Source organism: Heptranchias perlo, chromosome 2 (genome assembly GCF_035084215.1).
Source record: "Heptranchias perlo isolate sHepPer1 chromosome 2, sHepPer1.hap1, whole genome shotgun sequence".
Taxonomy (NCBI): domain Eukaryota; kingdom Metazoa; phylum Chordata; class Chondrichthyes; order Hexanchiformes; family Hexanchidae; genus Heptranchias; species Heptranchias perlo.
This window is the reverse complement of record NC_090326.1, coordinates 144,218,408-144,236,011: the sequence shown is the minus strand read 5'-3', so window position 1 is coordinate 144,236,011 and position 17,604 is coordinate 144,218,408. Positions and strand designations below refer to the sequence as shown.

The following is a 17,604-nucleotide window of genomic DNA, read 5'->3' as shown; positions in this document are numbered from 1 at the left end:
TTTAACGCCAAAGAATAGAACTGCTCATGATTTTGTTTACCACTGGGTGATTACATTCTATAGGATTTCTTTAGCCTAACTGACAGAAACTTGGCCAATCTGGATCTGCCTGCAAGAATGCACATTTTGTGTCTCTCGTGGCTTAACAGCCACCAAACTATTCAAGTGAGGGTCAGCTCCAGAGAGCGGGAAACTGAGATTTCTGATTTCATATAAGGAAGAAGGAAATGGACAGCTGAACAGTGCATTACTTTTCAACAATTTACTGCTTATATTTAAACTATCCAGTGGGCGCATCTGCTCAGCTGATTGAAGTGTTGGTGACTGCAGTGCAATAGACTCTAACAGTAAAAGTGCAATGGTTGTTGGTGAGCTGGATGCTTATTCTCTCGTAAAGGTTGCACATCCTCTCTCATCAACATCAACACTGAACCAGTTATTGTAACAACTACTGTAAAATCGATGTTGAACAAAAAGTTTAGCTGCTCTATCATCTGTCCAGCTGAAAGGGTGAACTACCGCCTACCCGACCGTTTTTATTTCCCACAACTGCTGTATTTTTCTCTGGAAGTTCATTAGCAAGGCTGTTACAAATTTTGGGTGTGCCCTTGAGTTCAGCATCACCAGTCTCTCCCATAACTTAAGCCTGCGTCCCTTATGATCAGGAGTTTGTCCGATATCCAGCCATAAGATAGCGTGACCTGGGGTTGTAACAATGAAATCCCTTGTTATGTAAACTGCATACAGTAATCTCGCATGTGTCTTCAAGTTTGTTTGTCCTACCTTATGGAAGGTGAACTCATGAACACTCTAATGAGACAAGTCCTATTGTAAACCAACCAGCATTTGTAATATGTAAACAATCAGAGGGCAGCTGGGTTGAAAGTGATTAGATCCGTAGAACCGCCACGTGCTAGAAACGTGTATTATAGGATGATGTTTCTCGCAGACCACTTTGGTTTGAGAAAATGATGTTTATTAACACATTCCTGAAAGGAAATTCTGTGTAATGTATTCTACCTCTAACTCCGTAATACCACCCGTCTCCGTCACTGCCTCAGCCCATCTGCTGCTGAAACCCTCATCCATGCTTTTGTTACCTCCAGACTTGACTGTTCCAGTGCTCTCCTGGCCGCTCGCGCATCTTCCACCCTCCATAGACTTAATGAGGACCCGGACTATTTTGGGCAGAAGCGATGGATGCCTATTTCCTGGCCAAATTCTTGTCTTATAATCTTACCAACTACGGGAACTACTAATCTCCTCATAGTTTCAGACTATCTTTCTCTGATTTGAACAGTCCAACCTAACTAAATACCCTTGCAACAATTGTTGCGGTTTTGTAAATTTGAATAACTGTGAGTTAAATTTAAAAGGAGCTACCAACCATATATATATATATAACTGAACAAATCGACAATTGATTATGTATAAACTGTAAAGTTTGGCTCCTCCCTCGAGAAACATGTCCTTGCAACATATGTATTGATTTAGGTTAGGAATGTAACTGTGAATTGCATCTCCTTTAACCAAGAGAGGGATTCAAGTGAGCGGGGGATGAGGCGAGTGCAAAACCCCTGCCCCTCCCCTCAGCAGCATAAGGTCCAGGGCCTCATCTGCATGGGCCTCATGGGCCTCCTGGGCCTCATCTGCATGCCACCGGTTGATTGTCCACCTGAAACGGGCAGGAACAGAAGTTCAGGCAGCAAGAGGCTGCTAGCCGGCATCAAAGGGAGGCTCACCGGCACTCAGTTAAGTCATGGGGAGAGGGTTTCGGGAGGGTCTCATGGGAAGGAAGGGGGAAAGGCCGGGAGGACAGGAAAGTGAAATAAACATACCTTTTTGGGTCTCTTTTGGTCCCAGATCCTCTTCCCGCTGTCTTCACCTGATGGGAAAGCCACAATGGCTTCCCCACTCAGGCCACATTTAAAACTGCAGTCAGGACCCGACGACGTCATTTGTACCCTGATTTGCATATTTAAAGGATCCCACCAGCTTCAGGTGGACGTTCGTGCCGCCTATTCAGAAGAGCAGGTTAAGATTGAAGTTGCCCGGATCCATGAGTAAGTCACCTGGCCAATTTGAACTGCCCACCCATCCGGTTTTCGCCTCCCTTATGTATTGTGATTGAATTAAAGGGATTACTAGATAAAAAAGTTTGATCTTTGTCACAGGGACATTGATGAATCATTCCATGGTCTTAGTTGAAGATAATTATGTAAATGCGAGGAATCCTTGGAGAGGTAGAAAATGGCATTAGATGTAAACTATTTCTAACTACAGAACCCAATGAAGAATATCTCCAATAACATAACTTTCACTTTAACATTAACGTATCACAAACCTATTTCTGTGATTTTATTTAAAGGTATATTCATTCCTTTTTCCACAGTAAAATTAAATTGATTCTGTCATAAGAACATAAGAAATAGGAACAGGAGTAGGCCATCCAGCCCCTCGAGCCTACTCCGCCTTTCAACAAGATCATGGCTGATCTTTTACCTCAACACCATTTTCCTGCACTATCCCCATAACCTTTGATGCCTTTAATATCTAGAAATCTATCGATCTCTGTTTTGAATGTACTCAATGACTGAACCTCCACAGCCCTCTGGGGTAGAGAATTCCAAAGATTCACCACCCTTTGAGTGAAGAAATTTCTCCTCATCTCAGTCCCAAATGGCCTACCCCTTATTCTGAGACTGTGACCCCTGGTTCTAGATGCCCCAGCCAGGGGAAACATCCTCCTTGCATCTACCCTATCGAGCCCTGTAATAATTTTGTATGTTTCAATGAGATCACCTCTCATTCTTCTAAACTCTAGAGAATACAGGCCTAGTCTACTCAATCTCTCCTTATACGACAATCCCGCCATCCCAGGAATCAGTCTAGTGAACCTGCATTGCACTCCCTCTATGGCAAGTATACCTTTTCTGAGGTAAGGAGACCAAAATTGTACACAATACTTCAGGCGCAGTCTCACCAAGGCCCTATATAATTGCAGTAAGACATCTTTACTCCTGTACTCAAATCTTCTTGTAATAAAGGCCAACATACCATTTGTCTTCCTAATTGCTTGCTGCACCTGCATGTTAGCTTTCAGTGACTCATGTACAAGGACACCCAGGTCCCTTTGAACATCAACATTTCCCAACATCTTACCATTTAAAAAATACTCTGCATTTCTGTTTTTCCTACCAAAGTGGATAACTTCACATTTTTCCACATTATATTCCATCTGCCATGTTCCTGCCCACTTAGCCTGTCTATATCCCCTTGAAGCCTCTTTGCATCCTCCTCACAACTCACATTCCCACCTAGTTTTGTGTCTTCAGCAAACTTGGAAATGTTACATTTGGCCCCCTCATCCAAACCCTTGATATAGATTGTGAATAGCTGGGGCCCAAGCAACGATCCCTGCGGTACCCCACTAGTCACAGTCTGCCAACCTGAAAAAGACCCGTTTATTCCTACTCTCTGTTTTCTGTCTGTTAACCAATTCTCAATCCATGCCAGTATATTACCCCCAATCCCATGTGCTGTAAAACTTTGTTCACCAACCTCCTGTGTGGGACCTTATCGAAAGCCTTCTGAAAATCCAAATACACCACTACCACTGGTTTCCCCTTATCTATTCTACTAGTTACATCCTCAAAGAACTCCAATAGGTTTGTCAAACATGATTTCCCTTTCATAAATCCATGTTTTGATCAAAATTATGTTGTAAAATCGTACACTATAAATGTACAGGTGTGAGTTGTCCAACGAACCTTCTCCCACATATCCCATTGTGCAAAGTTACCATGACTTTAGATAGTGACATAACAAATAGCAACATTCATCAGTTACTGCATTGTTGTCAGCCTGAGAGAACACTGAATAACGGATACATTTAACTAGGATTCAATGGACTAGAGCTGTCTTCAGGCTGCCAAGCTGTGGAATTTTGCGAACAGCTATAGGTAAACAGTACTGATTAATTACTATCAACAGAGACAGCAGAGACATGCTTGTCATTTCGGTGTTCGTGGATTCCAGCTGGATTATTACATGATGGGGCACACATGATTTGTGAAATGCAACTCAGTCAACTATAATTTAGAACAATGACAATGAGTATCTTATGATCAGATTTTTCTGTCATTTACGTCAAAAGAAAAATGCAAGCGTGCAGGTTCAAAATCCGCTGAGTAATTCGGCGCTCAGAGGGAAATAAAATTCACCTTCTGTCAAAGAGTCTACAAAACAAAGACTTTGTTTTTTTATTTATTGCCTCTGGGGTAGAATCTGTAGGTTTACACCTTATCGAAGGGACTTTAACTCACTCTTTAGTTCTCACTATCATTCCATAGTAAATCGTGACTGCTAATATAATAATCAATTTTGCTTATGTCTAACAGAGACACCATATAAAACATATGCTCCATCCTCTTTTATGTAACTCCCACATGTAATGTATTTCATCTACTTACCCCAGATTAACTGACTTCTTTATTGTTTAAACTTCCAGGCAAAAACCTGGGAATCAATGGCCTAGATTTTGCTGTAGCCGGTCAACGAATGGTGCCTGCCATTAGTTAGACTTGTCCTTACCCGTTTAATTTCCATGATATTTTGCACTGGAAGTGCAACAACAACTATCAAGACCTGAAGGAATGAGACTCCACACTTGTAATAGTTAATTTTCAGTGCCAAAGAGGTTTACTGGCCCTCCAAGTCACACACCATCCCGACTTGGAAATATATCGCCGTTCCTTCATCGTCGCTGGGTCAAAATCCTGGAACTCCCTTCCTAACAGCACTGTGGGAGAACCGTCACCACACGGACTGCAGCGGTTCAAGAAGGCGGCTCACCACCACCTTCTCAAGGGCAATTATGAGATGGGCAATAAATGCCGGCCTCGCCAGCGACACCCACATCCCATGAACGAATAAAAAAAAATTAACACTTATCACGTCATAAAAAGGGTACTTAGGCTGAAATGGGCAAGTCCTAACTCTCTGTGGCGAGTTTAGTTCGTATCTACTGCGTAAGTACAGGAACTTCACGCCGTTCAATGCGTTTCAATGGTGAGTCAGACAGCGAGGTGCCGTTTTCGTGAAGTTAATGGCGGAGCGGCACGTCTTGGACACCAACTTTTGGATTTTCGCGTTTAACTGCGAATCTGCCCTTGCCTGAAGTTGTTGTGCAATTTGCACATAAATAATGGTGAGTGCCGTTAGTCTCACCGTTATTTTGACAGCAAATTCTGGGCCATTATTTTAAATTAAACTATGGGAGTAGAATTAGGGAGCAGAGGTTCAAATTAGTAAAAGGTAATTTTAGAACTTATGTCAGGAAATTCTTCACAACTTCTGCTCCCTAATTCTACTCCCATTTGATTTAAAGTAATGATTTTCATTTTAACATTTTTTAAACCGTTAACAATCTTACATACCTCTATAAGATCACACCTCAGATATCTGCTTTCCAGGCTGAAAAACCCGTCTATCCAATCTTTCCTCATAACTCAGACTCCTGACACAAGGGTTCAGTCTTGTGGCTCTTCTCTGTACTGCCTCCACCACTTGACTCTCTCTTGTTTCTTGGTGACCAGAACTGGTGCAATATTCAAAATGTGGTCTGACCAGAGCACAATACAATTTGATTTATAGTCTACTCTGGCTATGTAGTTCAACATCCTATTAGTTAGATGCAACTCCTGCTCTTTCACCTCTTCCCTTCCCACTGTCCAGGGCCCCAAACACTCCTTCCAGGTGAAATAGCGATTTATTTGTACCTCTTCCAACTTAGTGTACTGTACTCGCTGCTCACGAGGTGGTCTCCTCTACATTGGGGAGACCAAACACAGATTGGGTGATCGCTTTGCTGCACAACTCCGTTCAGTCTGCAAGAGTCACCCTGAGCTCCTGGTCATTTGCCACTTCCCACTCCCATTCAGACCTGTCTGTCCTTGGCCTCCTACACTGTTCCAATGAAGCTCAATGCAAGCTTGAGGAACAGCACCTCATCTTTCGATTAGGCACTTTACAGCCTTCTGGCCTCAACGCTGAGTTGAGCAACTTCAGGTCACAACCAGTCCAGGGAACTTTAGGCCAATTAGCTTAACATTGGTGGTAGGAAAGATAATGGAATCCATACTCAAAGATGTAATAGAGAAACATTTAGAAACCGAAAATATAATAAAGGATAGTCAGCACGGATTTCAAAAGTCTTATTGAATTCTTTGAAGAAGTAACAGAAATTGTAGACAAGGGAAATATAGTAGATGTAATATATTTGGATTTTCAAAAGGCCCTTGATAATGTACAGCATAGTAGACATGATTAAGGTCAGAGAATGTTGAGTCAGGGTACAAGTAGCAGAATGGATAGCATGTTGGCTACAAAACAGAAAACAGAGAGTAGAGGTTAAAGGTAGTTACTCAAACTGACAAAAAGTGGGAAGTGGTGTTCCACAAGGATCAGTGCTGTGACCACTGTTGTTCACCATTTACATAAATGATTTGGACTTGGGAATTAGAAGTACAATTTCAAAATTTGCGGACGACACCAAATTGGGGGGTATAGTTAATACTGAGAAGGACTGCAGGAAGACATCAATAAACTTGCAGAATGGGCATGCAATGACAAATGAATTTCAATATACGCAAATGTGAGGTGGTAGATTTTTGGTAGGAAAAGTAAGAAGGCTACATACTCCTCGGAAAATAAGATTCTAAATGGGATAGAGAAGCAGAGGGATTTAGGGGTACAGATACATGAATCACTAAAAGCAGCGACACAGGTTAATAAGGCCATAAAAAAAGCAAACCAAGCACTGGAGTTCATTTCTAGAGGGATAGAATTGAAAAACAGAGAAGTTATGCTAAACTTGTACACAGCCTTGGTTAGACCACACTTGGAGTATTGCAAAGTTCTGGTCTCCACATCATAAAAAGGATATAGAGGCACTGGAGAAGGTGCAAAAAAGATTTACTAGGATGATACCAGAAATGAGAGATTATACCTATCAGGAAAGATTGAATAGGCTGGGGCTCTTTTCTCTAGAAAGGAAAGACTGACGGGTGACCTGATAGAGGTCTTTAAGATTATGAAAGGGTTTGATAGGGTAGACATAGAGACGGTGTTTGCCCTTGAGGGAGAGACCAGAACTAGAGGCCATAAATATAAGATAATCACTAATAAATCCAATAGGGAATTCAGGAGAAACTTTTTCACCCAGAGAGAGTAAGAATGTGGAACTCGTTACCACAAGGAGTAGTTGAGGCGACTAGCAGAGATACATTTAAGGGGAAGCTAGATAAACACATGAGGGAGAAAGTAATAGAAGGATATGTTGATAGGGTGAGATGTAGAAAGTGGGAGGAGGCTCGCATGGAGCATAAACACCGGCATTGACCTGTTGGGCTGAATGGCCTGTATCTATGCTGTACATTCTTTGTAATTCTTTGTAACCACTGCTTCCATTTTCTCGGACAGCAGATGGTGGTAATGGTTCTGTTGTAACCATTTATACCTCCTCTAGACCCATCTTTTGTTTCTTTATTTGTCCCATTACCACCCCCTTTTGCCTTGAACCATCATCCCTTTTGTTATTTAATCACTCCAGCCCTCCACTCTAACACAGACCTTCCCTTTTGTTCTTTCCATCCCTCCCCCCTTTCCTTGTCTCTGTACTTGCTTATAAACTGTTAAATCTTTAACTTCATCCAGTTCTGATGAAAGGTCATCGACCTGAAGCGTTAACTCTGTTTCTCTCTTCACAGATGCTGCCTGACCTGTTGAGTGTTTCCAGCATTTCTGTTTTTATTTCCTATTGGCTTTGTTGATTGCTGCTCTTCATTCATAGATTCAGAGAATCCTACAGCACAGAAGGAGGCCATTCGGCCCATCGTGCTTCATCTTTAGCTTTCAACACAATTCATGAAGTACATCCTTCGTATGTGTAGCACTTTATACTAGTCTGCATTAAATTTCATCTGTCATTGTTCTTCCCGGCCAACTACCCCTCAATCCCCGCACCCTCCCCACCTCCCCGTAAATATTGGGGCCTAAGTTTTGGAAAGTACAGGAAAGGTGTTCACCAATCCAGACTTATATTACTTGTTTAAATTGATATTTGACTGATTGATGATGGGCTACAAAAACCTAAATTATCTATTGACAGCTCCCTCAGCACTAGCTAAATTGGCAACTCACTGGATATCTCTTCCTCGCCACAAATTGCTGGGTTATTTACACACTCACAACGGTGTGCACATTAAACTCGCCGTTACTTTCCCAGCAAATTCTGGGCCAATCGTTCACTTCTTCTATCAACATGGGGCCCTTCTCTCAGAGAATGTGCAAAACCATCCTCGAGGAAATTCATTTATTGTTTGTGAATTTAGATGTTTGTCAGAGATAATCTATAGGAATCCAAGATTACAATTTGGTTCATTTAGCAATACCTTTTTAATCTAAAACAGTGTTTTAAAAATATTTTAGTAGCATTTGGTATTTCAGGCAACTGCATTTATTTACAGCATGCCACATTAAGCACGACTGTAAAATATTAAAAATAATACTTCAAAGCTCTACAGCCAGCTGAAAAGGAGGTGCAACATATACTTTAAATGCGAACAGTATCTCAGAAAATAGACTAGACAATAAAAATACATTAAGCATTTTTGTCCAATAAAAGTAAGAAAAAGAAAAAGTATCCTCCAGAGTACGACATTTTGTATTAAGGAAAAATAGCCCTCAGGGTTTAGACTTGCCTTACCTCTGGTCATTACGATTCCTGCCAGCACCTTATGCCGCGCATGTGAGGAGGTCAAATTGTCTGTCAGCTCTTTGAATTTCTCTGTGACCAGCTGGAATACTGCATCAGCAAACTCCTGAAAGACACGGATACATTTCATTGTTGTGAGGTTGTTTTCGCTCGATCTTATGTTGTCCACTGCGGTACAATACTGAAGGCTTCCAATTCCATACTTCTCTTCCTGAGCAATTGTTGAGATGAAAAGAAAAACAAGTGATTTTTTTCCCCCTGTTAAATGCTGGATAATTCACTTGCCAATTGAGTTACTTTCTATCTTGAGCAGCAAGGTAATGGGTCTAGTCCACTCAGTGTGTAACACCTTCCCTCGTCCTTGTTATTTCTCTATCTACACCGCTGTCTCCGGTCACATGTTGTGGCCTGTTATAAATCTTCCCTTCATCTTTCCAATTCACTTCTTATATCACACGCAAGTTTTAAATCCTTTTTAATGATTCATTTGTTCAGGTTAAAGTTCAAATAGGGACAGTCGAACTTGACAATTGCAGATCAAGTTTTGCATATCCTCAGGTATGAATTTTTTTTTCTGTTTCTGCGAATAAGAAGTGATGAATAACACTGTCCTTAGCCTGTTGTTACCACTATTTCATAATATGGGACGTTTTGCAATTCTCATGACATTCATCTCAGTGATAGCATTTAATGGTATTTATACCTAATAGAAGTCAAGTGATTTTGATACCTTTATGCTATAAATCTAGATTTTTGCGATTAACGTATAATATCCTCTGCATGAGAATGTGCATATGCCTGTGGACATCTCAAAAAGTTCCTTGGATTATTAATTCCAGCAAATAAATAAAAACAAAAGATTGTCTTTACATCTTTGAAATGTACTCACTACCTTTAAGGCAGAAATCACTAAAAGATGAGAATTTCTCATTTTCTTTCTAGTAATCAATTTGTAAAAGAGGTTAGATTTTTTTTTGTTGTTGCCTGGATCATCTTGCATGTGATGTTACTGTGCACTAACTGCTGCTCTGCATTTTCAACATTATCTTTAAATGGCCTCTAATGGAACATCACATGTTGCCTAAAAAGCAATTAAGGCAGTTATTTAGAGCAGATCTCATCTGAATGTCAGACAGACATTGCCTGCTTTATTGGAGCCACTGAACAAATGCCTCCTAAATCAGGTTAAATGTGGGTTTAATCCCTCCTACAATCTCACACCAATTATGCAGATACATATATATTTTTACACCCAAGTATCACTCATCTGTGAGTCATTCAACTATCATCAATAATGATGATGCAAAACCTGATATACTTTGGGTGGTTTGATTAATATTTGAGCTTTTAAAAGACAAATTAGATTACACAATGCATCTGATTTAACGGAACACAGCAATCTATATATTTATTAAAGTCCTGTGTTTTGCCTGTCACGTATCAGGTGTCATACTTTGACACATGTCAATTTCTTTGGCACAATTACATAATTGACAGCAAGACAGGCCATTCACAGAACGCAGCAGGCTTTGATAATTCTAGTCCTTGCCCCTGTTCTCCATTCCTGGAAAATGAATGAGGCAAGACCATTTTCAGGAGCAGTGAATGTAGCCAAAATTATTATTTTTTGTAGAAAACATCAAAACAAGGTAAACGCTGTAAAGCAGAATCTCTTCGATTTTTTTTTCCCCGAAGTAGCTTTGTTGAAAAAAACAACACAAATTAAATGATTACCAGATAAAATGCTAATAACATGCAACCCTTAATAAAAGGTTCTATCGCTAAATGTAATAGATTTGGCATCACTTGCATGGTTGTTCTATGATGTGGAGATGCCGGTGATGGACTGGGGTGGACAGATGTAAGGAGTCGTACAACGCCAGGTTATAGTCCAACAACTTTATTTGAAATCACAAACTTTCGGAGCTTTGCTCCTTTGTCACCTGACGAAGGAGCAAAGCTCCGAAAGCTTGTGATTTCAAATAAAGCTATTGGACTATAACCTGGTGTTGTATGGTTGTTCTAGACAGGCTTAAAGTGCTCAAAATTACAGATGTTATATACCAGAGGGTGCTAAGCGACACTAGAAACAAAACTTACACAATGCTGATGGCAATTATGAGAGTCAATAGCCACAGAGAAGGTCCCATTGGATTGGAAACACGCCAACGTGAGCCCTATTCTCAAAAAAATGGAAGCAAATAAACCTGGCTAACAATTGGCCCATTAGTCTCATAACCCAGTTAACCTAGTTTCAGAAGAGGTACTTCCCGCCTGACTATACTTCATGATTTTTTTTTGACGAATTGACATCCTTAGTGCGTGTTGGAAAGCCTTATAATACAGTGTCCTTCGACTTCTAGAAAGTCTTCAGTAAAGTGCCACATGAAAGGTCGCTCACAAGCTTAAAGCAGCGGGCGTCCTAGGTAAAACTTGAAGGGGAATAAGGAATTGGATGAAAGAAATCCAGTCAGCAGTTACTAGTTAAAGGAGTTTACTGGGGAGATGTACTGAACCGAGTAACCCAGGGAGTGATGTTGAGCTCCCTGTTGTTTCTAATCTAAATAAATGCAAATTGATCAGATTAGGTGAGAGGGCCAATATAGTCTGATGTGGCAGCTAAGGAACTACAGAAGGACCAATACAAAGTGGGCAGAACTATGGAAAATGACATTCAGTACAGATAAGTACAAGTTACACATTGGCAGAAAAAATATCGGACATACTTACTTAATGAATGGTGTTGAACTGGCGCGGGTGTGGTAAATATTGAGTCTACTATCACTCCCAGGTCTCTTCCAGCATCTTCCCAAGATTGCTTATGATTCACCACATTAATGCCTTGAAATTAGGCTCGGTTAATATTAGCATATGATTGCTTGCATGAAATTCTGTTGCTTGCTATTTTAAGAAAGCTGCTAATCGATTTGAAATAATCAGGTTAATCCCTCTGTTAAAAGGCAGGTAAAAGAATTTTAGATTAATGGGCCAGAAATCGCTCTCGAAGTAACAGAGGAGCTCAACAGCGCTCTCAGTTCGAATTGAAGGAGCAAGTTCCCTCATTTGCATGTGCGTAGTAAAACACGGAAATTGTGAACTTGCTCCTGGTGGTTTGCCAGTGATATGACAGCTTCGAATTAAAGGGACATCGCCTGCTGCAATCAGAGAAATCATTGAAAAAGCACCAACTTGCTTATCTGCCCAGCTGGAAAGTAACTAATTACACCACCAAACCGGCATGCTTAAAAATACCAGGTCTAAACTAAATTTTAAAAGTGTGGTTAGTCTTAATGACTGCCAATCAACTAAAAATTAACTTTTAAAAATGTGGAGTCTCATTACTCCTTATTTTAATATTTTTTGGTCATTAAAAAAAGTTAAAATTAAAAAATTATTTTTTTTTACTTTTCCCTTCTGTCTCTTTAATTTAATTCAATTATTTCTTTGGCATTCTATTAAAAAAAATTAAAATTTTTATTTACAATGGCATCCAGAATACTAATTTAAATGAATGAAGTCTGCTTGCCTGTTTGAGCGATGCAGCCTGAATCTGTGGGCGTGACTTCTCTTCCTGACAGATTTTGTGGGCGTGTCGTCTCCTCACAGACGTTTCCAGCCGTGCGGCAACTCGCGCTGCTCAGAGGCCGGGTTGATAGCGCACGTTTTGTGTAAGCTTCAAATTCAAGCAATTGGACGCCACAGAACCCGCAGTAAGTATTTTGTTAATTAAATTTGCAGGAGCTGCGGTGAACGTTGCCTCAACGTTCTGCGTGATTTCTGGCCCAATGTGTTACGTGCTCGCATGCTAATATTCAAGGAGCCTAATTCAAGGTATAAGAGTTAACCAGGTGATAAATTACACAGCCTGGACAAGATTCCCTCCTTTGCTGAATCGGGGCATTTGTGGTAAGTTAATGGCACGGGCTAATTTGACCTTCCAAGCAGATGAAGATTCTGCCCCAGTATTACGAGGCAGTCCTATCGTCCTTCTTGGTCATTTTTGGACTTTGCTCAAAATATCCCCAGCCAAAGGTGACACCAGATAAAGGAGAACATCATAATTTTATTTCGAAGATGCTCAGAGAGTTGGTTAAGTTTGAATTCCCCTGCTTTGGCTTTAGTCTTCTCTATGGACCAGGATTCTCTTCATGATCACATTCTGAGGACTTCATCCTTGTACTGTCTGATACAACATAGCTGTGATAGAATTTGGACATCCTTCTTCCCCACCTAGCTTTGTTTGACCACCTCTCTGTCATTCAGATGTTGCGACAACTTTTCAAAACACTTGTCACTGTGGAAATATACTTCTGTGGCATCTTTGGATTTGCATTGTACTTACAGTCCTGCAAGCCAAAAGCCCAGAATTTGCTGTAGCCGGTCAATGAATGGCACCAGCCATTCGTTAGACTTGCCCATGCCCGTTTAATTTCCATGATAATCTTGCACTGCAAGTTGCTGGAAGTGCGAGATGGAAACAGCACAGCACCCTGTACAGAGCATCTAGGATCTGTGTGAACAAGGCAAGCAACTGTGTATCTCCATAACCAGTTTGAAGGATTGTTAAATGAACAGTGCGAGGAAGTGTAAGTTAGAATGGGTGAATTCAATGTCAAATCAGGTGCAGAAAGAGAAATAAAGAGAGGGAAAGAAAGATTGGATTAAGAGAGAGACAAAAAAGAGACAGAAAGAAAAAGTAAAAAAAAAAATTAAAATTAAATTCCAAAAAAGCCCAGGAATCAATGACCCAGAATTTGCTGTAGCCGGTGAATGAACGGTGCCTGCCATTAGTTAGACTTGCCCTTGTTCATTTAATTTCCGTGATATTTTGTACTGGAAGTGCAACAATAATTAAAACCTGAGGGAATGAGATCCCAGGCTTATAATAATTTTCAGTGCCAGAGAGGTTGTTTGGCAGTAATTAACATTATCACGTCCTAACTTTCCGTGGCGAGTCTAGTTTGCACGTACCGGAACTTCACACCGTTCAATGCATTTCAATGGTGAGTCACGCAGCGAGATGCCATTTTCGCGAGCTAATGGTGGAGCTGCGCATCTTGGACAGAAACTTTTGGATTTTTGCGTTTAACTGCTCATCTGCCCTCGCCTGAAGTTAGTATCATAGCATCATCGTACGGTACAGCACAGAAGGAGGCCATTCGGCCCATTGTGTCTGTGCCGGCTCTTTGAAAGATCTGTCCGATTAGTCCCACTTCCCTGTTCTTTCGCTGTGTGATTTGTGCATAAAGAATGGTGAATGCCATTAGCCTCACCGTTATTTTGACAGCAAATTCTGGGCCAAATATGTTTCAAACTGTGTAACAAAATCATGTGCAAACAAAACTCCAGGGTGTTTACATACAAATCTGATGTGCTTGCACCCCTAACTGTTTTTTTTAAATTAACTTTTTCTCCTGCACATCCCGGGAGAAGTGACAGCTTGAGTTCTGCTGCCTTCTAAAACTCCGAAAGTTGTCTGAAGTGTAAATTAAGACTGCAACTCCAGATTCTTAACAATGACAGGTTACAGTGTAGCAAATGTAGACTCTGTGATGTTATTATATTAGAATTTTCATCAATCCTGCCATTTTGAGCAAGTTTTAACAATTTTTTCACACTGTCTCCAAGGACTGCTGTCTCTGCTACGTGATGGCAGTGAAACTAGAGGCAGGCAGTGTTATAATTGATGATTGCATGACCCAGGAGACGCTGTTAATAACAAGGAGTCACTTGAAGTAATGTGCAACCATCTGACTGAAGGGAGAAATGTCGGTTGCTTATTTGTTTGTTTTTGTTTGGAAACTCAACATGAATAATTGCATCCATCTACATAATCATCGTTGGAACACCTTTTTACATTAATTGCCCACTTTGATTGCCTTTAGGTTGTGTGACATTAGGTGCCTGGTTGCTCACCTGATTTGCTGCTATCACTTATACATTGACAATTTCCTAAGCTGTGAAGTTTGGATGGGATTTTTATAAGTCTAAAAATTACTATTTGTGATATGCTTAACATATCTGCATGACATTTTAAAAGCAGCACAAAAATTAAGATTTCTATATTATATATTTCATATGACTTTAGTTAGACAGGATAAATGTGATTTATAAATCGGCTATGACAGCGTGACTTACCCACCAATTGCCTGCTGCTCCGCGCCAATCCCGATTTTAACTTGCTCTTTTGAGCAGGCGCCAAAGGCAGCCACCTGCAACTGGCGGGGTCCTTCTTTAAATATGTAGTTCGGCGTCTGATGACATCATGGGCTGATGCGGGGAAGCTACCAGGTGAAGACAGTGGGAAGTGATCCGGGAACAGAAGAGGCCATTGGCCCCAAGGAAAGTTGAGGCCTTCCCCAGCCCTGAGCATCTACTCCATCCCCACCCACCCCCCCCTCCCCCGCCGCGACTTACCTCCTTACTGGTGAGCCTTCCTTTGGTTCCGGCCGACCGCCTCCTGCTGCCAGAATTTCCACCCCTGCTCACCGGGCAGCTGTCCGAATTTCCGCTCCTGCCCACCGGGCAGCTGTCCGAATTTCCGCTCCTGCTCACCGGGCAGCTGTCCGAATTTCCGCTCCTGCTCACCGGGCAGCTGTCCGAATTTCCGCTCCTGCTCACCGGGCAGCTGTCCGAATTTCCACTCCTGCGCACCGGGCAGCTGTCCGAATTTCCGCTCCTGCCCACCGGGCAGCTGTCCGAATTTCCACTCCTGCGCACCGGGCAGCTGTCCGAATTTCCGCTCCTGCCCACCGGGCAGCTGTCCGAATTTCCGCGCCTGCCCAACGGGCAGCTGTCCGAATTTCCGCTCCTGCCCACCGGACAGCTGTCTGAATTTCCGCTCTTGCCCAACGGGCAGCTGACCAAATTTCCGCTCCTGCCCACCGGACAGCTGTCCGAATTTCCGCTCCTGCCCACCGGGCAGCTGTCCGAATTTCCGCTCCTGCCCACCGGGCAGCTGTCCGAATTTCCGCTCCTGCCCACCGGGCAGCTGTCCGAATTTCCGCTCCTGCCCACCGGGCAGCTGTCCGAATTTCCGCTCCTGCTCACCGTGCAGCTGACCGGCGACATATAGATGATACCCGGGCGTTAAAGTCACCCGGGCATCACACTGCCAATATTGGGGAATCTGCTCTTGGAACAGATTGACAGCTTCATGTGACGGTAAGAGCTGGGACTGGCAGCAAGGAACCACCGGGGATCTGTTTGGGAGGGAGGAGCACTACAGAGGGAAGCAGAGTGTTTCTGGGGGTGTGGTGGCAGGGAGAACCACAGCAAGGGGAAGCAGCAGGGAGCACGGTTACTTTTTGGTATTTATTTGGTCATGGACAGGCTGCAGTACCAAAGATAGAAGGTGGCAACATTTTTTGATTAAGCAAAAGGTTCTACACAATGAATCTTGTAACTGCGCTATGGAGGCACCGTCATTTGAAGCATATTTTAAAAATAAACTTCTTGACCTTCGACTGGCCACTTGACCACTGGGCAGTTTTTAAATTTAAAAGAGGATTGTTGAACATAAGAAATAGGAGCAGGAATACGGCCCCTCCAGCCTGCTCCGCCATTCATTAAAATTATGGGTGATCTTCTACCTCAACTCCACTTTCCCGCCCGATCCCCATTCCCCTTGATTCCCTTGGATCTATCGCTATCAGTCTTGAATATACTCAACGACTGAGCATCCACAGCCCTGTGGGGTAGAGAATTCCAAAGATTCATAATCCTCTTGCTGCATTGGCAAATTTTCAGGCAAACTAAATTCCTCTTGCTGTGAAACTGAACTGGTCATCGTGTTAAAAGTGCATTGCACTGTCTGCTGGAGGTTATAATGGAGACGGAGAGGTTAGTGTTATGTTTGCTTTCAATGCCAATCTGATCAAATGCAGGCACATTGCACACTTCATATATTTCAGCCTGTCTGCACTGTTAGGGCCACTAAGGGATTTCAGCAAAGAGCAAGTTTTCAGAAATAGGTAAAAATGTTCTCAAGCACATAATTCATTAATAAATACCGTTCAAAAATTATGAGGCATAACTGATGAAAATTTGATAAATATAGAAGCACTGGGAGTTATGAAAGAAGCCTTCTCTTGACTCTGTACAATGCACTGGACTGCTCAGCTAATGCCTTGCATTTCCACAGAGTGGAGAACAAGGCTCAGAGGTATCGTTACAAAATTCTACTGTTATAATCAGTGCCTGTCAAAAAAGATGCAAAGAGGACAGCGACAAGAGAGAGCATCTTAAAAAGGAAGCATACCTTACAACAGCCTGCGGAGCAACGTGTTAGCAGCTTGCATGAGACTGGGGTTAGCAATTTAGAGGTAATTTTCCAACTGCGTGCTTCCGACTGAGCAACTCATCTGCTGGAAGCAGACAGTGAAAATATCAGATGTGCGGTGAGTATGATTTTCCAAAACATTTGCGGGCGGGGCGGGGGAGTTTGCCTTGATGAGCAAGGCAAAGCAAAGTAGCAGAGGTTGGAGATGGGCTGGTAGTTTGCAAGCACAGAGGGGTCAAAGGTGGATTTTTTGAGGAGAGGGTGATGATGGCGGTTTTGAAAGTGAGCTCGACTGTATCTGAGGAGAGGGAATCATTTACAATGTCAGCAAGCATCATCGTGTTTAAGCCACTTCATGGCCTTATGCCTCCCTATCTCTGTAACTCTTCCAACCCTACAACCCTCTGAGAAGTCTGCGTTCCTCTAACTCTGGCCTCTTGCATCCTCAATCCCTTTGCCCCACCACTGGTGGCTGTGCCTTCAGCCATCTTGGTCCCACACTGTGGAATTCCCTCCCTAAAGCCCTTTGCCTCCCTTTCCATCTTTA

At 42.2% G+C, this 17,604-nt stretch overlaps 1 protein-coding gene across 1 annotated transcript in view; it reads right to left on the bottom strand.

Annotated features, from left to right (window-relative positions):
* The window catches only part of adarb2 (adenosine deaminase RNA specific B2 (inactive)), a 603,243-nt gene that overhangs the window by 125,522 nt on the left and 460,117 nt on the right, over positions 1–17,604 (bottom strand). The window contains 1 exon segment of the mRNA XM_067999193.1: positions 8,768–8,882. Coding sequence (XP_067855294.1) covers positions 8,768–8,882 — 115 coding nt within the window.